This window comes from Dendrobium catenatum, unplaced genomic scaffold, assembly GCF_001605985.2.
Source record: "Dendrobium catenatum unplaced genomic scaffold, ASM160598v2 original_scaffold_235402, whole genome shotgun sequence".
NCBI classification, from domain to species: domain Eukaryota; kingdom Viridiplantae; phylum Streptophyta; class Magnoliopsida; order Asparagales; family Orchidaceae; genus Dendrobium; species Dendrobium catenatum.
The window spans coordinates 503,824-530,143 of record NW_021553810.1 but is presented as its reverse complement, the minus strand read 5'-3'; the positions used below and the strand labels follow the sequence as shown (position 1 = coordinate 530,143).

Sequence of the window (26,320 nt, the reverse complement as noted above, 5' to 3'; positions counted from 1 at the left end):
GCAGATGTACTTACTAGTTTGACCAATTGTTATTGTGACACTAGTATTCTTTGTTACAGTAGTTTCTTTTTCTGTTTTAGTATATTACTTTTTCTACATCAGTGTATTAGTAGTTTACTCTTCATGTACCAGTGTACTAGTAGTTTATTGCAGCATTTTTTATTTTAATATTTATTTTTTATATTAAATTATTTCAATGAGCTTCGCTTATTTACCTGCAAGAGCTCGTACAGGAGAGTTGGAGCTTTGTAGAGTATGTTATCGGTGTGGATTTGTTGAGTTGTTATATTAGAGAGTCTTGTTTGGAAAGTTGTTTGAGTTGAGAGCTATTTGTACATGGGTTTCAATGAGTTTGAAAGCTGTGTTGAGAGTTATGTTGATTTGGAAGTATTGTTGTATATGTTGATTAGTGGGACTTCCCCTTCCCCTCCTTTTCTCTCTTCTTTTTTTTTATTGTATTTTCTTTTAAAATTTCTCCAATTGATCAATTAAAATGCTCTCGAATTTTAACTCAAATTTTAAATAGCTCTCGATTTTTAAAACTCTCAAATTTAAAATTGTCATTTAAAATGTTTTCGTATTTTAAAACTCTCGTATTTAAACTTTCTTGGATTTAAAATTAACCAATTGATTAATTAATTTTAGTTGGTCAATCAATTTCAATTAACCATTTCATTAGTTAGAAATGCCACAATAATTCAAAGTCTTCCACTCATTATTACCTATGTTAGAATTTATAAAAGAGATGTCTCATTTGGAGACATTTGAAGCACTTCAAGAAAGTTTTTTGGACTAAAAAATATGTCAAAAAAGTTCTTATTTATGCTAAATGATATTTGGGAGAATGATGAGTAGCATGAAAATAAATGGGAGAACATGCTCACTCCTTTGGCTTATGAAAATTTTTTGTAGTACGCGCTTACTAATAACTAAAATGAATTTAATTACAATGATGATTGCAAAGGTTATTAGAGGGCTTGAAGGATAAGTGTTTGCAACTTCTCAACTCTCATGCATTATATTATATAATGTAGAGAACTTCTAATGCTAATAAAATTAATCATTTGCTTTGATTAATTTTGATCAATTAAATTCTATGAAATATTATTTAACTAAATTAGTTAATTAATATTTAAAATCAACTTTCTATCATTTTAATTTAATTAATATTCAAATTGAATTGCCCTCTAGAATTCTGAGACAATTTCGGTAATCTCCCGGCATCCCCTCCCCTCACAAGGAAGTCGAGACGGCACTTATCGATATTTTCTTCCCGGCCAGACCTAAGGTCGACGACGCGAGGTCTTGAATTTAAAATCATCTCAGTCGGACCTAAGGTCGACGACACAAGATCTTCAATTTAAATTATTCCTGATTGGATTTAAAATCAACGGTGCGAGGGCTTCTTTCGATTGATTGATTGATTTTTTATTTTTAAATCTGATTCATTAAAAGAAACTAATTTGAAATATGATTTAGTGTAAATCTGATTTGTTAAATCTGAGATTTTAACAAATCTGATTTGGTAAGGATCTAATTTGTTAAATTTAGTTTATGAAAATCTGATTTGAAATTTGATTTAATAAAATCTGATTTATAAAAAAAAGCCTGATTTGTTAAAGTGTGGAAATCTAATTTGAAATCCCGCATTAAAAATGAGATAAAATGAATACTTTCTCAAAAAAAAAAAAAACACATTAATTTTATCTTTAAGTTATTGGAAACTGACAGTTGCAGACAATTATGAAGGCAGTGTCACGGTTCAGATAAATGGAATATAAGTAAATGCAAACACAAAAAGGATATATTTGGTATTTGCCTAGCAATAGGCATGCAATAGTTCAGTTGGGTGTTTAATTAGTGGAACATTTTAGATTGAAAAAAGACAAAAGCCATGTGAAGAATAAGGATGGCATGGTTTGAGGCGTTGGCTGGAGTTGTTTGAGCAAAATCTAGAGAAGGCGGAGGGTTCGACGTGAAATGGGAGGCGGATTTGCAAGCTTAGTGGCGAGATTTACCTATAAACAGAAGCGAAAATGAGAGGGAATTTGGTCGGCTTCGCGCAAGGCAGAGGTGGAAGCCGGTGATCGGACACAGGTCGCGGGAATTGAAACTGAAGGGATTCGGCTTCGGGTCGATCGTCAGAGGAGAATCGCACGAGGCAGAGAGGCGTCGGGAAGCTGTGAGGAAGGTACGGCTTCGATTTCCTCTGTTTGTGTGCGATATCGAGAGACGAGCAAGGGAGGAGTTTGAATTCTTGCCCAAACTGCTCTTGCCTATTGTTTTTAAGGAATGAGTGTATAGTTATTTTGTTTTTGAGCGAACAATTGCTTCATTTGGAAGAACCGCATAAGGTGGGGCCGGCTTAGAGGCAGATGCATTGCTTTGCATCTGTTCACAATTTCTCTATTTCATATTTTTTTTAGTCAACATGTGCTCATGTGCTTGACAAATCCCATTCATTTAAGAGGACTAACCAGCAGCCTCTCTAAGAGGATTTACATCATTGAGATGCCACGCATTATGTCAACAATACAATAAAATCTAAATAAGTAATGTCTGCTATATCAAATTATGTGAGAAGAAATGCTTACTTTAATTCCCAATAACGTTGCATAAAGAAGAAAGTTACAACTCTCATCAAAAATAGCATTTGCTTGAGGAGCACCCTCTGTTTTCTCTATTTCTCTCTCAACAGCCATTCTTCGACCGAAGTCAATTGCTTCAAGGCGATATAAAGGAACATCACTTCTCTGTAGATCCTGAGCAACCTAAATATAGCAAAAAATAAACTTTAGACAGTCATTGTTTACATGAACATGAAGATAGCTGCAGAAAAGTTATTTACCTCCAGAGATTCATCATACATCCGCCACATTTTACCACTTCTAAACCTATACAACCGGATCCTTCTGTCAGGAGATGTTATAGCAAACTGCTCCCCATCTGAGCTAACCTGATAAAAAGTAGGTCGGATCAATGACCAACAGCTGACTATGCAAATAGTCAAAGTTTTAGCTTTAATCATGGCGTTCATCTAAGCAAGACACTTTGAAATATCTTCACAAAAACTGAGGAAAAAGGGAAACTAATTATCAAAACTGTAACCAGCTTGGGTTTGCTTTTTCAAACTTTGTGAATCAACCTGCATATGAGTTGCATCAAGTACTAGCTTATATTACACAAATTTTTTAAACCATTTCAGCTGCACGAAGCCTATAAAATCATTTATAAATTATTTCCAACACTCATTTTACAGGTTCTTCCACCACAATTATACCAATTTGAACCATCTCAATCCATTTTCTAATTGTCCTAGGACCTAAGTAGATGCCACTTCTCACTTTCACAAGCACACTAACCACTGAAGCAAAGAACTCGTAAAAGCATAATAGAAAGAATCAGTAAAAATCAAAGAACTTTGGAGACATTACCTCAATAGAAGAAACAGTTGTCTTGGACTTAGCAATGTCAAAAAGATTTGTATCTGTTTTCAACCTGAAATTTACCCTGCATTCATCAACGTGAGTACGATAATCAGGAGCTGTGGCAATTCAACAACAGTTTTTTGTCATAGAGTTTTCAAATTCTATAACTAAACAGTCTCTAAATTTTAATAAAAGAAACAAGACTTTACAGATATTTTAAATGAAATACAGCAATTATTTCTCCAAATGTGTAAAGGGAAATATCACATATGTACTAAAACTAACAAGAAAATAACGGCTTCACAGTCAAAGACTGCCAAGATAACAACAAATAAAAAACTTGAGAAGTGAAGTGAAAGTCAATGCAAATATACAATAACAAATGCAGAATATTTTCTATAAATTTGACACAGTGCGTCCACCATAGCATATAATAAATCAATAAGATTTCCAATCTTGGAGTTGATTGTAAATGAAACAATGTACATACCTATCTTCTGGAAATTGCAATGTTGTAGGGCTCCAGTACTCAAGAACTCCTCTGGCATCCGCAGAAATTACAGTATCATACATGTGGTTATATTTCATAACTTTCAGATGACCCATATGAATCTGGAGGAGGAAAGTTTTAACTTCCAGCTGAATAGTAGTCCAATAATAATTCTGAAAGGTGTTATTTAAACACATACCTCTCTGGAAACTATTGGTTCATTGGAACCAGCATGGGCATCATACACATGAACAAAATTGGAATGACGTTCACTAATTGCAAGCTTAGCTTTCACAGCTCCTTGTTTGTAGACCCATTCAACGGAACCAGGAACAAATGGCAATCGCAACATAACCATCATGTCATAGTTGACAACATCATAAATTTTCACGGACTGATCGGATGAGATTGTGCAGCAAAATAAGCCATCAACACTGACCTGCATTACTGAACCACATTACAATTGACAGCTGCTTATATAATGGTGAAGTTAAGTCACCATTCATCTAGTACGGACAGAACATGCCAGGAAGATATACAGGTTAAACAGTAACAAAAAAAGACATTCCAGATAGACAAATCACCCCACAATAATTAGAAGAATACCATCATAGAAGGCAAGAAAAAACATAGTGGTATGAAATTTTAATATCATATTTATTACTAGCTTTTAAAAGGCCTATTTAGACATCATACTTGGGATGTGAACGCCATCTGTTTTGCAAACATCTTTTTTGTATCAGCGTTTGATCAGTATGTGGTAAGTAAACTCATATGCGCATGCATCTCACCAAATCACAAAGATTACTGATAGACCGGCCAATTTAATTGGGGAAGAATTATGAAGTTTCCTAATTAAGAGGAAACTATTTAGGAAGGTTCTTAATCAGAGGGGAGTTGTTTAGGATAATTTTTAATTACCTTTGTGAGGGAATTATTTAGGGCAAGATATATAATTTGAATTCAAATTCTAAGAGGAAATTATTTAGGAAAAAGGAAGAATAAAGGGGGATTGTTTAAGAAAGTTTTAATTACAATTGGGACGGAATTAATTATGAAAATAAATCTAATTTGAATTCAAATATGGGAGAGATTTATATAGGGAAGGGAGGCTGATTTAGGAGGGAATTATGAGAGCCTATTTAATGTTAACTATGGAGTGATTTCAGATGATAATTGGAGTTTGCTGAAATTAGAATTGCTTAGGTTATTTAGGCTCTAGCCAGAAGCTAGGGATTTGGGAGAGCCGGATCTTCCTCTCGAATTGGATACTAGACAACCTTTAGAGGCTATGTTCACATCTACACAGTGGTTGAGTAGTACTTGGGCGAAGAAGGCTTAGGGAAAATAGATTAGAAAGATTGTTTTAAATGACAGATTTTGACAAAGTGTCTTATATGTCATTACAACCACTAGACCTTTAGTTCATGTTTTAAGGATGGTGGATGCTGAGAAGAAGCCTGCAATGGGTTTCATCTATAATGTCATAGATGAAGCCAAAGAGATGATTGCCTCCAACTTAGGAGGCAATGAGAGAAGCTTTAGGAAAATTTGGAATATTATTGATGATAGGTGGGAGCTACAGCTTCACCGACACTTGCATGCAATTGGCTATTACCTAAACCCTCAGTATCAATATGCAGAGAACAAGTCTACAAACCCTGAAATAAAGTTGGGATTATATCATTGCATGGATCGTATAATAAGTGATGCAAATGAAAGATCAAATGCTGACATGCAATTGGTACCTTTTTACAAACAAAGAAGGTTTTTTGGATTACAACTAGCAAAAGATACAATTGTCAAATGATCTCCAGTTGAGTGGTGGATTCAATTTGGCGATGGAACTCCAGAATTGCAACATTTTGCTGTGAAAGTTTTGGGCTTGACGTGCTCTTCATCTTGCTGTGAAAGAAATTTGAGTACCTATAACTAAGTACATATAAAGAGGAGAAATCGCTTATCGATATTAAGGATGAATTCACTGGTGTACATTATGTACAATAGGAGACTCAGAAATAGGAATTTGAAGAAAAAAGGATTAATGGATGATGAAGATCCTTTGCTTTCTGACATCTGATAATGAGTGATTTGTAGATGATGAAGTTGAAGTGATGTCGTGTGAATTACAAGATGAAAATTTAAATGTTGATTTCTTTGATGGTCTTAAAGCATCCACATCCACCACAACTCAAGAACAAATCAAAAAAGGTATATAAATAATATATTTTTCTTTTCTTAGACTTTTATTAATGTATTAAACTATTATTCATTATGATATTGTTCAAAAATATTAAGGGAAGAGGAAGATAACTGATAATGAGGAAGGAGTTGATTGGGAGACATTGGACCCTATAGGAGAGGAGGAAGAGGAGAGAGCAATTCATCATAATGATGATTCAAATGAAGACTCCCTTAGTGATGACTAATGAGTGATGACAGTGCTGATGACTAGTGACTTCTTATGTGATATGTCATTGTTATTTATCTTCAAAGATGTGGTAAGTAACATTTTTATGCTTTATATATTATTTACTCATTATTATATATAAAATTTATCATTTTATGTTTACGCAATTTTTTGATTTTGAGGCTTACGTCTCAAAATGCCTTAAGGCTTACGCCTCGCCTCACCTCACGAACGAAAAACGCCTCAATACCCGATCACGCAATTTTAAACCTTGAAGCCGGCTCGCCGCTGGACCAGACCACTGGTTAGCTGGTTTAACTGAATAGGCGGAACTGCGGAATAGCTTCAAGCCTTAAATTATTTATGCCATATTGCCATTGCATCTTTACTCATTCTGTCATTCGGTCTTTTCGCTTTCGATTTGAGTTCGCCACTTCGCCTTTCCTCTGCTTGCTGGAGGCCCTTGCCCTAGTTTTCCACTTTTTCTCTGTCTTCTTCGTGATTTAGGGGTTGTTATTGGCTCAATTTCTCAAGAATTGCATGTAATGAATTCTGAATTCAAATCTCCTTCTCTCCTTCAAGTCTCCTTCTCTCCCCATGTCGTCATATATCGAGAACCGAAAATCCTTTTGGTCTTTTGGAGATAATTTGGTGATAGGTGATTGTTTGGAAAATGACAAGATTTGTAGTCTTTATTATGAGTTTTTAGATTTCAAAAGGTTTTATTTTCCTTTTTGAGCATCTCAAATCCAAATCGAAACCCTAGGTGGCTAGGTAATGCGTTTGTGATTAACAAACCCTATAGATGATTTATCACTTTTTCTTTTATTATTTACTGATTTTAAAGATTTTATTTATGTATGATTACATGATTAAGAATATTAGAGCTTAACCGAAATCCCTTTGTGGCTTTGTTCATGTTCATCGTCCGTTGTTCGTTGTTATGTGAGTTATTTCTTAATTGATTTTAGGCTTTTGTGGCCGTGGGCTACGGAGTGTGGACGGTGAACCTGTAATCTTTTACAGTTTTACTCTTTTACTTATTTGGCTATTTACATGATCAGCAATGATTACAATTTACATGCTAGTCTTTTAACTATTTACATGCTATTTAATGTAATAATGTTGTTATTTTCATAGTATAATAGCATTATAGCAATGTTGGAGGGTGGAGCCATGTATTAATTTGTGATTAAATAGTTTTTTATATATTGTTGTTGTTGAATAGATGGAGGATTCTAACACAGTTGTTGAAAGTACTCCATTCAATGAGAATGTACAAGAAGGAAATGCTCCTATTTCAGTTGACATTGAATATGATGATGATGATTTGTGTAATATTAATGAAAAAGATGTAGTTGACCCATCTTCCATGAAGAAAAGAAGAATAATGTGTTCAACGGTTTGGGGTTATTATGAGATGTTAGCCCTCCTAGTGATGGCAAGCAAAGATGTACATGTAGAAAATATGGGGCAATATATCAGTGTGATAGCAAGTATGGCACTGGTAATTTAAGACGTCATATACAAAATTATAAAAAAAAGAGACACTCGTGACATTGGGCAACTTATTCTGCAGTCAAATGCTACTTCGAATATCTCTATAACTGAATCTATGTTTGACATTCATGAATTTCGTGAGTTATTCACTGCATGTATAATCATGCATGATTTTCCTTTTCAGTGCATTGAATGGCCTAGTCTTCATTCATTGTTGCATTATCTCTGTCATGATCTGCAAATAGTACTTAGAAACACTGCTATAAGTGATTGCAAGAAGATGTTTACTAAAAGAGAAATGCCTGTCTCAAAAGGAGATTCTAAAATGTAGTAGTAGAGTTTCATTGACTTCTGACTTATGGACATCAATTAATACGGATAGGTTCATTTGCTTGACTGCTCATTTCATTGATAACAACTGGTTGTTGCAAAAAAAGATAATCAATTTTGGTTTCATGTCACCACCACATGATGGTATTGTTTTGTTTGAGAAGCTTCACTATTTTTTAACTGAATGGAAAATTCAGAATAGAATATTTAGTATAACTCTCGACAATGCTTCAGCTAACAATGTTTCTATTGAATTCTTAAGAAACCAATTAAATTTACGTGGTGCACTGTTATGAAAGGGTGATCAATATAGAAGTACTTTAAAACCTGATATTGTTGAAGCCTTACTGTGCAGTAAAGATTGGTTATATGGAGATAATGATAATTGTTCAATTTTTTTACATTACATCTTAACTGCTTTTCTCACTTCAGGTTATAGTATATTAGTAATATGTTTTTTATGTAGTTATGAATGATCCTGAACTTGAGGGTGTAACTGAGGACATCATGAACTTGGATATTTCAGAAATTAGTAGCAAAGATGCCAAAGGTTTAGCTAACAGATTGCCTAGTTGGTGTTGGGGAGTTGGGAGGAAGTTTTATTATATTTTCTTAAATTATGTTGATCTTGTTGAGATTTTACAAGGTATTGTTTGTTGTTCTGGATGGTTATTAGTTGGTGGTTGCTATTTTAGTCTAAACTGCTATAGACCTGTTGTTGTTGTTGGTTTTGTGAAAATCATTTCTCTATTTTGGACATTTTTTTGTGTATATTTTTGTTGTTTTTAAACAACTGCTTCAGGGTTCTGTTGTTCAATGATTTTCGAAGCTGGTTCGGTGGTTCCCTTGTTGCCTTGTTGCCTAGTTGGGTGTTGTGTTGTCGTGTTGGAGTGCTGGAGGTTTCCTTTTGGGTTTAAAACTTGTTTGCCTGCTTTCTGTTTTCTATTCTATGAACTCTGATTCTCTATTACTCTAAAGCATGAGGCTGCTATTGATTGCTATAATGAGTATAATCTGATATTCTGATGCTTAATGAACTCATCTGTTTGATGAATTAAGGTAAAGGCTAAAGGATATAACTATGAAAGCTCAAGCAATGATGAAAAACCTTCTAATCTGAAAGTGATAGCCATCGTGTGTTGGGAGTAATTTGGTTAATACTATTGCAACCGGGTGGCATTTGCATTAGCTAAAATCAAGAGCAGATACTTTATTAATTCATTGATACTAGATTAAGTCATTAAGTTTAATGCAAAATGTCTCCTTGAATGGTAATAGTTAGAAAAATCAAATATATATTATTTAATCACTTGAGTTACTTCTAAATAGTGGCTAAATGTGTTGGAGACTTGGAGGGTTTACCTGAGCAATTCAAATAAGGCTTTTTAGTTATACACTAATACAATCTTATTATTTGGAATTTTATCAATTTTATTTGTTTATTACTTTTAAGCTTTAAGTGTTTAACTTTTTTTTTTTTGCTATTAACTCAAGTTGAATACTTGTTTAATGATATATTCATTCTTCAAGAGTTCAAGATGAAGTGTAGTCGGTATAAGAACTAAGAAATGTAATTTTAGTTTATTTGTAAATTATTTAGTTTGTAGTTTGTACTTTGTAATCAATGTAAATTATAAAGTTATAATTTTTAAAGAATCTAAATAATTTAAATACAAGTTCTTTGTAATCAATGTAAATTGTAAAGTTCTTTGTATGCATTACTTTGTAAAATTACATTTATTTATTGGCAAATTAATTTTTCAAAGTTTAAAATTTTCATACATTTAATAATTCCGTGTCGGGTCGGGATGACCTGAACCCGATCCGAGTCGGGTTTGGGTTCGAAAAATCGACCCAAAACCTGATTCGGGTCGGGTCAGAAAGCCAGGTCAAATTCGGGTCTGATCCGAACACGACCCGTCGACACAAATTGACAGCCCTAGGGCTAATCGGGCCGGGTCGTGACATTGTAAGGCAAATCACCGGAGTCCACCAAAGTTCAGTTTGCATTAGAAGCTAGCTATAGAATTCCCACGCATTCCTGGCTTTTGAAAAACCCTAGCTTGCATGCTAGAGATTCTAAAGACCAGCACACAAATGCCTTTCTGTAAGAAAATCAAGCAAGGGGTTCCACCAAGCTCTGTCTAGCCTAACAAGGTTCAAAAATACCTGGGTGATGCTGCTCAAGATCAAATTGGCATTCATGCATAGGTTTGAAAAATAATACCATGCGTGTTTCAATTTGGACCAATTCTTTTCAAGCAGCTTGGGTTAACAAAATCCAGGAATGCATGCTTGGTTCTTAAAAGACTTAACATTCAAGTGTGGCATTGATAAAATTGGCTTTAAACATGTGTTTGGAAGCAGGCAAGCAAGTCTGAATTCAACCAACCTTACCACAAAATTCCCTTGATTTCATAAGAGTATTCCAACTAAAAGAAAAACAAGATCACTACAGAATTTGCTCATAAAAAAGGTGAAAGGCAGATTTTCTCATGCAAAAGAGGAATTCGGACTTTTTATAAATAAGAGAAAATCCCCTTCAATACAAATTTCTCAACAATAGCTAAAAAGCAGGTGGGATAACTCACAGCTAAGCCTTCAATTGGACCAAGATGAGATCTAAAATGTTTAGCAAATTCGATCCCAACAGGCTTTTTCTTCCAGAACTTGAGATGGCCTGTGAGGTGGAGAAAACAAGGGAAATCAACATGACTATATGCAGATATCTTTATGAACAAATTTCAAGAAAGTTGGAACAAGGACATTAGGACAGCCACCTATAATTTCAAATTTTAAGAACTAAAAGCTATGTGTTATAAAGTTTCTATCAAGTAAAACAAAAGTATAGGTGAAACTTTCCACAATTTATATACCTTGAGTAAAAAACATAAAATTTATATAGCTAGAAAACTAGGAGAGCGAAAATACAGAATTGCTCTATGACACCACAAAAACATCAAAACAACGGAAACCAAGCAGCTAGTAGCAAGTAGTCCACTGCCTCAACCTGTACCTAGTAAAAAATTAGTAGCTAAAGCAGTTATTGATGGATGCTTGGAATTTAAAAAATAGGCCTGCTTCTGTAAAACCTTCTAAAACAAACTGTTTTTAATTATTTTAATAAACACATGCAAACATAAAACACAGACAATCTAGAATTCATTGGGCATAAAAGACATGAAAATATACTAAAATATTCTGCATACTTATTTTCACGAGTTTATTTCTCAATGAAAAACAACCGACAGGACTCACAAGATTCCACTGCATCCTTTCCTCAACAACAGTGAGTCAGTTCGGAGAGGGGAAATATATTAGTTTATTCCCAATAGCTAAATGAGATGCCAGTGAGTTGATGACCCAAAAGAAATTACATGATATCATTATCCTACACCACAAAGCTAATAACTTCATATTATATTACCAGTAAGTAGGCATTCAAGGATACAACCAACTCTACTTGAACGCTTTTATACCAGCTTAAATCACATCAAGAAATTCAAAGAAAAAGCTCATCCACTTGCACATTGATTTTGTGGATTTGGATAAACAAAATACATCTTGCATGGAACATCATAAATTTTAATCACAAGTAAAGAGATTTTTAACAAAGATATTATAGGTTAACACTGCATACTGCAAGTTAGAAGCCGTATATGTGCATGTAAATTAAAATTTCCATGTTCCATGAAAAGTCAACCATAGCTGGAAGTTACATACAATTTTTAACAACTTCAGTTTATGTAGACTGATGGTAAATTAATCATCTTAGGTCTAGATGTTCTAGCTAACCAGACAAAACCACTTCTGATTTACGCCACTATGGGGTTTATGGTTTCTGGCGCAAACCTTTTCTTATCCAGAGTTCCATGCAATCAAATAATGCAAGAACAAGCAAAATTTGAGGGCAAACATGTCATTAAACACAAACATCTTAACACTAAGAATGAAAGAAAACAAAATAAATAAAATCCAAGTCCACTGATAAGATTTTGGCCTTCTAATAAAGACTAAAAATAAGAATAAGAGATCATGATAGCCATTGATTTTGTGAGTATATAAGAAAACCAACCATTAAAAAAGCAGACGAGGCGTCCGCATTGAGTCGCGCCTCAAGTCGAGGCGGAAGTCATGCATATCAGAGATTACGCCTCGAACCATCCAGTGAAGCGTACGATTTTTTCGCACAAGGCGTACGCATTAGAGCGTAACGCCTCGAGGCAGTATGAGGCACCGCCTCGAAATTTTTTCTTTGGTATATATGTAAATACGATGCAGTCAATTCGTGTTTGTGTATTCGGGTATAGGATTAGGGCTTCCTGTGAGAATTGAAAGGCGAACTAAAGGCGAAGCCGTGAGGAAAAGAGACGAAGCTGTGAGTGCAGGAGACGAAGTCAGAAGGAGACGACGCAGGAAACGAATCTAAAAGCAATAACGATTTCGAAAGAAGGAAACGAAACCGAAGTTGTGAGTGCAGGAAACGTTCAAGCCTCGGTTAGGTCGGAAGAGAAGGTGAGCGGTGTTGTGGCCTTGACTTTGAGGTGCAATAACGAAAGCTTGAATAACTCCTGATTCGGCTTTCTTTCATTCGTCCGCTCATTACATGCTCGGTACCGAGCAGGTACAAGCATGGTACCGCTCAGTTCATGCTCGGTACTGCTCAGTACATGCTCGGTACTGCTAGGTACATACTAGGTATCGAGCCAGCACCGCTCGGTACCGAGCAAGTATATGCTCGGTAATGAGCGGTACATGCTCGGTACCACTAGGTACACACTCGGTATCGAGCAGTATATGCTCGGTATTGAGCGGTACATGCTCGGTACCACTAGGAACACGCTCGGTATCGAGCAGTATATGCTCGGTATTGAGCGGTACATGCTCGGTACGGAGCAGTACATGCTCGGTACATACTCGGTACTGAGCGGTACATGCTGGGTACTAAGCGGTACATGCTCGGTACTGAGCATATACAACAAGCAGAATTTCAAAATTACTCTTATAATAAAATTTATAGATGAAGAAGAGTTTGAGGATGACTTTGACATTAATTATGAAGATTCTTCTGAAGAAAATATTATAGATGAAGAAGAGTTTGAGGATGACTTTGACATTAATTATGAAGATTCTTCTGAAGAAAATCAAAGTGATGATGAGCCTGTATTGGGTCTTGATCCTAAAGGGATGTTTTATTTTTAAGTGAGTTTATTTTAAATATTCTTTTCTAGTAATATACTAATATTATCTTAGAACAAATCATCAAATTCACAATTGACGTAATATTTTGTTATTTTTTGACATTTTTGTCATTATTCATAATTTTAAATTGCTTTATTTTTATAATTTTTTAGGCTTACGCCTCGATCCGCCTCGAGGCTTACGCCTCGCCTCGCTTAGCCAAAACGCCTCGATTCCCGATTTCGCCTTTTAAAATGTTGAAGAAAACCAGAATGTAAAAAACCTGAAAGAAATTAATAGAACATTCAACCAATCATAAGAAAAAGAAGATAAGATGAGGAAACCAATAACCCCTTGATGAGGAAACCAATAACCCCTTCAGCCAATCATAAGAAAACTGAAAGGAGCTAGAAAAAGAGAGGCACTGGAAAACCGTGCAACAATTAATCAGTAAGCAAGGCTCATACTTAGACAATATCACCTCTACAAGAATGATGCAAGTCCCACACACTTGGATAAGGATTAGAATCCCAAAAAATGAATAATAGTTTACAGATTCAAAAGAATTTTTATTTAAGCCTTGAAATATTTTTCCACATGCCTTAGAAACATAAATTCATACCATATGCAATACTAAATAGTACCGATGCAGTCTGCAGAAAAAAGATAAAGTCGCTAGAATATAATCACCAAAGCAGAATCCGAAAAAATAATAACAAGAAAACTATTGTTGGAATGTGAAGAAACAAAACGCTCAAGAATTACTGCAATGATAAGAACTATCCAACCAACAATAATACATGCAATTGGGAACAATCCTACAAGCCATAGCGGTGCAAGAATAGTGATAGCGCGGGATCCGGGGGGGGGGGGGGGGGGGGCAAGCATTGAATGTATTAAACATTAGGAGGGAAATTTTGAATTGAGGGGCTGTTTAGGGAATTCTAATGAGTCATTTTGCTTTAATTAGGGGATTTGGGGGGGAAATTGGATTATCTTGAATTTGAATGACAATTTGAGATCTAGGGTTTTCTTGCCTTGGGCTCTTGGCATTGCCGGAGATTAGAGAGTTGTTCTTCCTCTCGGATTGAAGAACAAATTGTATCTTTGCTATTTTAATTGCCTACTAGTGAAATACAAGCCTTCGCTTGAGTTTTCTCTCTAATTCTTGTTGTTTTCCTGGGATAACCTGCTGTACACTTTTATAAACAGCAGATTTTCTGCTGTTTCGCTTCCAATTTGGCTAGTGATTACTTGAAATCAAGTATTTTCTATCAAATTGGTATCAGAGCGTCATTTTTGGGACCTTAGGCGGCTGAAATCCTGATTTTTCAGCGAGCTTTTGGCTTCCAGAAGTGATATTTTTGAGGTCCGTTGGGAAGATCGATGTCCGGAAAGAAGGTTGACGTCTTGGAAGGCGAAGTCGGCCAATTGAAAGCCAATTTGGAGGAAAGATTCTTCAATTTTCAAAATCAAATCACCTCCAACAATGAAAGGTTAGAGGGGAAGTTCACCGCAATTGAGGAAATGATGAAGAAACTACTTGAAATGAAGACCAATCCGGCAACATCGGAAGTAAGAGAGACCACCGATGGCCATGGCATGGGAGGAAATCCGAACCCCTTGCGGGGGAGGAGAAATTCGGAGGTTGAGATCCTAGAGGAAGAGAACGACATGCCTCCTCTAGAGCCTCTTTCGAGGGAAGAGATGAGCATGGGATATGACAGAAGGGGGGCTGATTTTGGTGGGAGGAGAGAGGGATCTCATTGCCGAGGTGCTGAATTCAAAAGAATTCAGCGTCGAGGGTGGATTTTGAAGGAAGAAGGGAGGAACGTCGTCATCAAGGTGCTGAATTTGAAGGTATTCAGCGTCGAGGTGATGATGTTGAAGGGAGGAGAGGAGAGTATGAAGAGGGGTTCGAGTATATTCGTCGGAGGGACGATCGGGACCATTGGGGAGCGCCTCCTCTGAGGGGAGCGCCTCCTCGGAGGGACGATCAAGAATGCTTACTAGAGCGTTTCCGAGCCAATGGGGAAGGAGACTTCTATGAGCAATTCTTTGCCCTTACCCAGGAAGGCACAGTGGCAGATTACCGGGACAGGTTTGAGTATCTGGCTAGTAGGCTGGATCATATCTCGGAGTCAGCCCTGGAAGGGAATTTCATAAAGGGGCTGAAACCAGAGATAAGAACAGCAGTCAGAGTGTTGGAGCCAAGGAGTCTCGGCAAGGCCATAGAGTTGGCCCAGTTGGTGGAGGACCAGAAGAAGTCTGAAAGAGAGACTCGGGGAGGACGACGACCACATTCTTACCAGCAAAAGGGGAAGGCCCCGAGAGCATGAAGGAAGCACCCAAGGAGAAGATGGGAGGAGGAGGTAACAGTGGGCAGTTCAAAAAGCTGACTGAGAAGGAGATGCAGGAGAAAAGGGCAAAAGGGGTGTGCTTCAGGTGTGATGAGAAGTACATGTCGGGGCATAGGTGCAAGGACTGATCTCTTCAGGTTCTCCTCGTTTGTGAAGATGAGGAAGACGAAGAGGGAGGTGGGAATGACCCCGAGGCGGAGGAGGAGGAGAAGTTGCATCTGGACGTAGCAGAAGTCTCTCTGAACTCAGTAGTGGGACTCACTTCGAGTCACACTATGAAGGTGAAAGGAGAGATCTCTGACCGTGAGATTGTGGTGTTGATAGATAATGGAGCAACACAGAATTTCATTTCCACCCAGATTGTGGATGTATTGGGGATGGAGCTAGTGGATACCGGAGGTACGGGGTAATGATGGGCACCGAAAAGGTAGAGATGGGTCGAGGAGTCTGTCGAGGAGTAGTACTAAAGATTCAAGGGATCCATGTAAAGGAAGACTTCCTTCCCTTGGAATTGGGAAGTACGGATGTCATCCTTGGGATGAAATGGCTGCAGACATTGGGAGAGACCAAAATCAATTGGGGTACACTGAGGATGGAGTTGGTGGTTGGGGGAAAAAAAAAACGATTCAGGGTGATTCTGGACTGACCAAGGCAGGGGTTTCTCTCAAATCCCCCATCATAACCATTCAGGAAGAGGGGGGAGGCTACTTAGTAGAGTTGCACCGCCTGGAAGGGGTCAGATTAGAGGAGGAAGGCAATGTTCCCTCTGCAGTACAACCGCTCAAACAACAGTTCAGCGAGGTCTTTCAACCACCCTAGGGTTCACCTCCTTAGAGAGAGTTGGAGCATGCCATTACTTTGAAAGAATGTGAGACTCTGATCAGCGTCCGTCCTTACCGCTACCCACAGATTCAGAAAGATGAGATTGAAAAGCTAATCCGGGAAATGGTGGAAGCGGAGATTTCAGACCCAACAACAACCCTTTTTCTAGTCCAGTCCTCCTGGTCAAGAAGAAGGATGAGAGTTGGAGATTTTGTGTGGATTACAGGGCTTTGAATAAAGGCACTGTACCCAATAAGTTCTCAATTCCTGTGATTGATGAGCTGTTAGACGAGCTACATGGTGCATTGATGTTTTCTAAGCTGCATTTAAAATTCGGATACCACCAGATCAGAATGAGGGAGGCAGATGTTCCAAAGACAGCGTTCAGGACACATGAAGGGCATTATGAATTTCTGGTAATGCCCTTTGGTTTGACTAACGCTCCGCAATCTTCCAATCCTTGATGAATCGGGTATTCAAGCAGCACCTCAGGAAGTTTGTCGTTGTCTTTTTCGATGACATCCTGGTATACAGCAAGACTGTGGAGGAGCACTTGGAACATTTGAGAGTGGTATTGGAAGTGCTTCAAGAGCACTATTTGAAATCCAACCTGAAGAAGTGCAATTTTGCTCAGAAAAGTGTGTAATACTTGGGGCATGTGGTATCTCAAGGAGTGGTAGCGGATCAAACTAAAATTAAGGCAATGCAGAAATGGCCGCTACCTAGGAACCTCAGGGAATTGAGGGGTTTTCTAGGATTGACTAGATACTACAGGAAGTTTGTGAAGGGATACAGTACCATTGCCTGGCCTTTAACTGAGCAGCTTAAGAAGGATAATTTTTTCTGGGGAGAGGCAGCCACCCAGGCGTTCGAGAGGTTAAAGGAAGCCATGACGATTGTTCCTGTTCTAGCTCTTCCAGACTTTGGTCAGGTCTTTGTAGTAGAGACGGATGCATCAGGATATGGGCTAGGGGCAGTGTTGATGTAGAATCACAGGCCAATAGCATACTTCAGTCAAGTGCTTTCAGCCAGAGCTAGATTAAAATCAATGTATCAAAGAGAGCTGATGGCCATTGTCTTGGCAATACAAAAGTGGTGGCCATATCTCTTGGAAAGAAACTTCATCGTACGGACTGATCAGAGGAGCTTGAAGTATTTGTTAAAGCAAAGGATGGTGACAGAAGAGCATCAGAGGTGATTATCCAAACTATTAGGCTATGATTTTGAGATCCAATATAAGCCTGGTTTGGAGAATAAGGCAACTGATGCTTTATCCAGATGCGTTGGGGAGTTTCAGGAGTTGGTTGTTTCGGCGCCATTGATGGTAGACTGGGGGGCCATCAAAGAAGAAAGTATGCTGAACGAGGAGCTGAGGAAGATCAGAGAGGATTTGGAGAAAGACAAGAGTAGTCATCCTGGTTACTACATTGAAGGGGGAGACTATTGTATCAGGGGAGGATCGTGATGCCACGAACTTCCATACACATTCCCCACCTGTTGCAAGAATTTCATGACAGCGCAGTTGGAGGTCACTCAGGAGTTCAGAAGACATACAGGAGGCTGGCCGCGGAACTCTACTGGAAGGGGATGCATAAAGATGTGGAGGAGATGGTGGCGGGGTGTGATGTCTGCCAAAGAAACAAATACATGGCCATGGCTCCAGGAGGTTTACTACAACCATTGGCACTTCCAAACAAAGTTTGGGAGGAAGTGTCCATGGATTTCATCGACGGCTTACCCAGGTTAGAAGGATTCACGGTCATCCTGGTGGTGGTGGACAGACTCAGCAAATATGCACACTTCATTCTCTTACGGCATCCTTACACTGTGGTATCAGTGGTTGCGGCATTTATCAGGGAGGTGGTTAGACTGCATGGGATTCCTGAATCTATTGTGTCTGATCGAGACAAAGTGTTCCTCAGCCAGTTTTGGAGAGAACAGTTCAGGATGCAAGGCACGGTCCTAAAGAGAAGCACCGCCTACCATCCACAGACCGATGGACAAACGGAGGTGGTGAACCGAAGTTTGGAGACCTACTTGAGGTGTTTTGCTTCAGAAACATCGCGGATGTGGGCAAAATGGCTGCCTTGGGCTGAATATTGGTACAATACATCGCACCATTCTGCCTCTCAGATGACCCCATTTAGAGTGTTGTATGGAAGGGATCCCCCACACTTAGTGCACTACGGGAAAGGAAGTACACCGGTCTCGTCAGTTGAGCAGCACCTGGAGGAAAGGGGCAAGGTGCTGGAAGAATTAAAGAAGCATCTGATGAGGGCCCAACAGATCATGAAGAAGCAGGCGGATTCACACAAGAGAGACATGCAGTTTGAAGTGGGGGAGAAGGTATTCCTAAAACTGCGACCCTACAGGCAAAGGACAGTAGCGAGAAGGAATGAGAAATTGGCGCCAAGGTACTTTGGGCCCTACGAAGTGTTGGACAAGATCGGAGCAGTGGCAGTGGCCTATCGGTTGAAGTTGCCCCCATCAGCCTCCATACATCCAGTGTTTCATATATCCCAGTTGAGGAGAGCGATTGGAGAACATGCAGTTAGCACAGAGCTACCAGTGACACTGACTGAGGAATTGGAAGTGATATTAGAGCCTCTTGAGCTAGCAGGAGTGAGATCAGATAAAGATGGCAGCAAAGAAGTGTTAATCAAGTGGAGAACTTCAAATTAAAAAACATCTTCAATTTATTAGTATTTATACAACTCTAGGAGAACTTCAAATTAAAAAACATATAAAATCATGAAATAATAATATGGATAAATTACAAAAGTTAATAGATTGATTAGTAGTTGGAATAATTATAATAGTCCTCGTATTGATAAGGAGGTAACATGAATTTTGCGAATCAATGTGTAGCAAAAAAGAAAGGCAGCTTGCAAAAATTATGCAAGCATTTCATACTTATATCATCTTTTACATTTTACTCCCCAACAAATGAACATATCGAAGTCAATCAAAATCTAGAAAACATGCTAAGATGTTTGGTTAGGTATAATTAGGAACATGAGATATAATGTCATCTAACAGAATAATTTGCATAATAGTTATATGCATCAAACCACAAAGATGTCCCCTTTCGAAGTTGTCTATGTTATGCAGTCTAAAAATCCTATAGATTTGATTGCATTAACAAAGCATACTTCAAATTTTCATTTTGGTGCATTGTTTGTGTGCAGTAACACAAACATAAAATTAAGAATTGCTACACAAATTAAAAAATATTAAATAGTAGTTTATTCAAATAAAAAAGCATGAATTTAATAAAGGAGATTTTGTGCTTATACGTATTAGGTCAAAATGCTTTCCACCTAACATCTACAGAAAGTTACATGCATGCTCTTTTAATCCTAACAAGAACTTTTAGAAACTGAAATAAAATGCATGTTTAAGTGAGTTGCCTCCTGAAATTCTTTCTAGTCGAGATTTTAAAATAAAATAGTTAATACATGGTTCAGTTATTTTTTAGCTTTTCGTACTTTCAAATAGTGTTTTTGAAGGAAGAGCATATACTACTTTTAAGTTTTATTGTTTTTTTTTTTTTAGAAGATGCAATTTGCATTGAAAGATAAAAACTAATACAAACTAGAGCTGAAAGAAACTAATGGCAATCCTTTCAAAACAATGCGAAAGGAAGCCTTATTAAAAGAAAAATTAAGCAGAAGAAAAATATTTAAAAAATAGGAAATATCATAATGAAAATAAGATCCTCTACTCCTCATTTTAAACCAATTTGGGTGGAGGGGATACCAAAAATAAAACAACCAAAAAGGTTTATTAGTATCCCAGATTTTCCGATTAAGTATAAAATAAGGAATAGATAGAGATGCTTAAATTTCATTAATCTACCCCCAAATTTCAAATACCAAATAATGCTTAATTTAAATCTAAAATTTAAAAAAAAAAACAACAAATTAAAGAAAGAGAAATGAAATATAAGCAAGGTTTCACCACCAAATAAGAACACCGGATCTTCATAGCTCCAAATGCTCTGATTATCACAAACTCCACCAACTTCACACAACCCGTGCCTTGATTTACTAGAAACCAATCAATAAACTCCATAGTCTTATATGGAATGAAATCCCTTTTTAAGACTACACCATCAACGGAAATCCACTCATAGCCTTCCGAAAATATAACATATCATCGGAAACCAAAGCCCAATCCTTTTGATACATAGCGTCTTCAATTATCATAAGCTATTATGATATAAATGGTGAAGTGCCTCCATCACTTTCACCAATAACTCCCAATTTCCTTCCTCTAAGGCTGCCTTTGATAGGACCAAACAAATTCAAATCTTTATTCAATTTTTTCTTATGATGCACAGATTTAAAAGATGAATGGATCTTACTACCAACTTCAAACAAACCTTCTTTATTACTCACATTATCCTTACAAGATAATGGAGGAACCGCAACAAACTTTTCATATTCAGAGTTTGAACAATCCTAGAATTGTCTTCAACGAACTCACCTCCGAAATCAACATCTCCAGCAATGTTTTCTTTCACAACTTCTACAAACTCTTCAACTGGCATTGACACTTTGATTTCCATAACATCAATCTTATCAGCTAGAACTCCCTTAGGAGCTAAAGAAACAGCAGCCAAATCCAACCGAATTTCTATAGATTCCACATTTCCATAGGTCTCAGCTTGAAGAGAAGCGTTCACGTGAAGTCCATCTACAATAACACCACAGTTTTCAGCTTTTGGAACAAACTCCCCGTCTTCTAAAAGAACCGGATCAGCAATCAAATTGCAAACTTCACTAGTATTTAATACCAACTGAGCAAACTCTATATTACTAGGAATAACAAAATACCCATCTTCAGTAGCCAACTTATCAGAAACAGGCTTGAAATCTTTCACAGAGTTATCAAATTCATCTTTTGCTTTGTTACCGGATACAACATTGTACACAGATTTGAACTTCACAACTTTATTCCTTGAAGCAATAGACAAATTAGATTTTATCTTCTTTCTACCATAATTGACGTGAATCCAAGGACCATACACATTAGCCTCCACTTGAGCTTCATTAGCAAATCCAGATTCATTTTTATCAACTTCAACTTCAATATTTTGAAGGACATTACTATGAACTAATGCCAAATTTTTCACAATTTTCCCACTACCCGGAGCTCCAATACAATCTTGTAAATTATGTCCAACTTTGCCACACTTGAAGCATAATGAAGAGATTTTTTCATACTGAACCTTTTGGAAGAAACGACCAGAACTTCCTTCAACCCAAACACCTTGAAGTAATTGTACATCAAGCTTGTTACGAACACAAATTCTAGCAAATTCTCTTCTACCTCAATTGAACATATTGCCATCAAGAAACAATGGTGAACCAATCATTGAAGCAATTCTAATGATATTATACTCGTCCCAGCAAAATAAGGGGAGCTGAGGCAGGCGGATCCAGACGGGGGAAAACAAATTTTTCATACTAGAAGTAGAGAACTTAGGAGTCCATTCTTCCATGCCAATGATATGGCCATTTACATATCATTTACAAACCATGGACCTCCACTCAAAACAACTTCCTTAACTTCCTTAGAATGGAATGAACACAACATCCATTCCATACCTAAGTTGGTAATATGAAAAGCTCCTAGATGGCTCCATTGTCTACGCAACTCAGAGTTAATGATAGGAAAAGAAATAGAATTACCAAAGACTTAAGAATTGCAAAGCCTACTGATATTTTTCTTCTCATTATCAAGCTGCAGCTTGACTGCAATTCCATCCTCCATCATTTCAGGTGTAATTCCCGAATCCATCACCTTGATGTACATTGGTTTATTCCAAGCAACCTCATATTTCTTAGAAGCCGCAATTTCATCAGCAATATTAACAATATTTTGTTCTGGCTTATCATCCACAATTGAAGAACCAAGCATTCCATTATTATTACCAGAGAAAGAATTCATATTTTGTTCAGATCCCATACCCGAAGAAGAAATCTGAAGTTGAAATTCTGCTTTCCGTCAATTGATTTGCGTAAAGGACAGAGGCTTTCCGTCATCTAGAACATATTTTGAAAATCTGCTGAAATCTCAAAGAAAATGGAACCAATCATCATCATCAACTAGATCATCACAAGTTTGATAGGTCCATATAGGTTCTTTGTTTTTTGGAAGAATCTTCCTCCATAAGATGATTCTTGATTGGACCATGACTCATTAACACAATTGATATCGCATCTACTAGATAACTACCTTAGACCAAACTCACTAGTTGTGAGTTTTTTACAAATCCGAAAGACTTGACGCAACACCGATTTCTTAATCCAAGCTCAGATAAAATACTATGCTTTAAATTCTACTGCATCTAGAGTAAGAAATTTCGTTGAATTTATTTAGCAATTTTCAACATTTTATATGATGCTTATATATTTAAATTAGGTCTTATCTTATAGTAGGATAATTATGTAAATTTGTTTTTATGTTGGACTTTCATGTAACAATTCATTATCATTTTCTACAAAATGGGGATTGAAATGAATTATATCTCCCTTCATTCTTACCCTCTTTATATTCTCATGGAAAAAGCTATCTCTCTCCAAGTTTATTTTCTCTCTTTATTATCCTATTGAAATTCCCTTCTAGCAAAATAAGTTACATCCCTCTGTCCTCTTTCACAAGCCCATGCACAAATTTCTAGGTAATCCAACTATCCACTCCCACTTACATGCATCTGAAAGTCGTTTCAATCCTCTCTCCAATCTGGATTTCAAAGAAAAGCAAGTTATCTTTCTTATCCAAAAGAAGATTGAAGAAACAGGAATATTTACTTGCATGCAAGATAGAGATACCGGACATAGCATATTGATCTTCTGTTGATCGTCATCTCCTTCTCTACCTAGCTTCAAAGTCAAAAGCATAAACCATAATCCTAACCCCATTAGAAAACTTGCAGCACTTCATCAAGAAAACTTAGAATGTTGATTAAGGTTTCTTGAATCACAGCGTCCACTACCTCTGCAATCTACTACAATCCCATTGGAAATAAAAATCTCTTGATTTTCATTGCTACAACAACAGTCTTCAACCAATATTTCAATTAATATCTAAAAATTCTGAAGAGGGTTCTTTTCTCAATCATAAATTGAGTTAAGATCCATGGATTTTGAAGATTTTCGTTAAAGATTAATCAAAATTTTATATAATCATATCAAAGGAAACATTGAAATATTAGTATAACAATAAGCTACTGCCAAAAGGACTCTGAAAGCTCAAAATTGATAATAGGAATACTACACAGAGAATACGAGAGTAACACACCATCATAGCTTCCTGTTATAAGAAAGTCTGCCGCTGACACTGCAACATGTGTAACTACATCACGGTGCATGTAACTCTTTTCATACCTGTAAAAAGCTTCATTATTAGTCATTCGCATTGATGAACTTCTTAAATTCAAACTTATCCAACTTATAGAAATGATATACTCCATAAATAGGAAGAATTGCAATTTAGGGGTTGTTCAGTTGCAATATTTAGCCAAGATTTATGCTAAATCTTTCCGAATAGTTTTTTGACCCACAACAATCCTAATGCCTTCCTAAAACACGTTGTAGGTTAAATCCTATATTTAGTGTTTAGTATATCATGTGGAAGTAGTATTTTTAAGTGATTTGCACTGCTGCTCCTCATTATGCATCTTCTTCTCCTTCATTAAAATCATCTATCTTGATAATATCTACCAAATAGTTTGATAGGATATAATCAGATTTAACTTCTATCAGGCAAAACAATTTTTAGTATTTAAAGCCTCTAAAATTTATAAGATTTACTAAATCCTACTTGAATTAAATCCTTTTTGCAGCCAAACAGCCCCTTAATGATTAAAATGCTGACGAAGGTATAGTTACGGGAGCATGTTCTAAACTGTTTTAAAGGGTTTCAGCTTTGAACAGAAAATAAGCTAAGTAAATAAAAGAATAGATCTCTGTCTCAATGATTAATTAAAAAAAAAAAAACAGAAAATTCTTGCAAAAGCCAAGCGCCAACAAATGCGCATAAACCCGAGCATTCAATGATATGAAAAGAGAAAAGTGTAGAAGTGCCATAAAGGATTTCGATGTCTTACATATTGGCAGAGGGGAGAGTATCGAGAAATGCTTGCTCGAATTTGAGAGGGCGCTTAGGGCGGACACGGGGAGCTGGGCCGGGGCCTACGATGGGTTCATCCTCATCTTCATCCGCTGGAGGATCAAGCCTTCCATTTGAAGCTTCTTCCATGGTACTACAGCAGAAGAGAGTTATGACAAAGAAGAAGCAGAACTAGCGGAAGAAACTGCTCATGTAGGGGTCTGCCGATATCAATTGATACGTTTGCAGAAACTATTCCAAGAAGGATAAAACACCACTCGATGAGGGTTTGCTCCAAAGCATGTCTATAATCTATTACTCTGGTTGTGAAAATGAATATTGAACGGGAAAATTAGAGGTTCAATGGTTTGATCAGGTTGACTCTGGGTTGAATCGGAATATACAATAAATATAATCTAAATAAAATAATAATGATATGATATTCATGAAAAATATAAATTTATGAATAAAAAAAATAGTTTTTGTAATTTTAAATTTAAACACATTAAATTATTAGAATATTTTAATTCACATATAAATTTATAAATTTAATATAAATTATTATTAATTTATGTTACATACTTATATATAATTTATATCTATATGTTATATATCAATTTCATATTATAATTTACATTTATAAATATTTTATGTTAAATAATTTATCATTAATAAATACATAAAAATTATTTTAATAGTGCATGTACAAATAAATAAATTATTATTATTAACTAAAAAATAAATATTATTCATATTATAAAAAAAGTAATTAAAAGGCCTATTTAAAAATCTATATTATATGTGTTGTAAGCTTCATAACATCAATTCATCTATTTAATCTCACACTTTCTTTTACTATTGTTTATATAGCTTCTTTTTTTTTGCACTCTCATAGAGTGGTGGGACCATGTGAAGATGTTTCATTGGTGTTTTAAGGTAAATAATTATTATAAGAATTTCATGTTATTTAAAATTAAGTATTTTAAATTTAAATTAATATGTTAGATTTCAAATATTATTTAATATTTAATCATTAATCTAAAAATTTTATTTTATTTAATTATTTAATTAATTAGGCAATTGAACCAGCCAATTCAAAGGAACCAAAACCGATTCATCGGTTGAACTGGTAGTTTGATGCATAAGTGATTTTCAAGATAGATCGAACCGGCCTTATGACCGGTTCATGGTTGAACTGGTTAGACTGGCCAGTTCGGTCCAATTTTTAAAAACTTTATATATTATATATAATATTAATAGAACTTTTTATCTAGATACCACTATCGTAAATTACGAGATAATTTACATATATAGTATTAAATATTTTCAAAGTACATAACTAATCCATAAATTTTATTATGTACTCACATAACGCTTAAATTTTAAAATTTAAATAAAAATACAAATTTTCATCAAATTTTCTTATGCCACTCTCATTTTGTTGTAAGTTTACGCCCCCTTACAAACTATTGATATTGTCGCCACTTCACACACTGCAATCTCATCGTAAGCTGCCTCTATAATTCCCAAACCCTTCTCAACCAAGTTACCATGGCATTGATGATATGACCCAAATTACAATATTTATAATTTATACAAATATAAAAATAATTCATAAATATATTGATATTGCTCACTATAATTAAAAAATCCAAAGTATTATGTTTTAGTCATAATTTTA

At 36.2% G+C, this 26,320-nt stretch overlaps 1 protein-coding gene across 2 annotated transcripts in view; it reads right to left on the bottom strand.

Moving 5' to 3' along the window:
- LOC110103089 (peptidyl-prolyl cis-trans isomerase CYP71) overlaps positions 1-24,979 on the bottom strand; it is a 52,566-nt gene extending 27,587 nt beyond the window's left edge. Inside the window, exons 1-8 of one of the 2 annotated variants that reach the window (XM_020831654.2) lie at positions 24,638-24,979; positions 23,830-23,915; positions 10,750-10,838; positions 4,118-4,357; positions 3,919-4,040; positions 3,435-3,510; positions 2,849-2,956; positions 2,595-2,771 (exon numbers count right to left, since the gene is read on the bottom strand). In XM_020831654.2, the coding sequence (XP_020687313.1) occupies positions 2,595-2,771; positions 2,849-2,956; positions 3,435-3,510; positions 3,919-4,040; positions 4,118-4,357; positions 10,750-10,838; positions 23,830-23,915; positions 24,638-24,789 (1,050 nt within the window). In that variant the 5' untranslated portion in view covers positions 24,790-24,979. Of the gene's footprint in view, positions 1-2,594; positions 2,772-2,848; positions 2,957-3,434; positions 3,511-3,918; positions 4,041-4,117; positions 4,366-10,749; positions 10,839-23,829; positions 23,916-24,637 lie in introns of those variants that run through there. The other variant, XM_028692587.1, reaches the window with a different exon arrangement.
- Between the last annotated feature and the right edge of the window lie 1,341 nt (positions 24,980-26,320).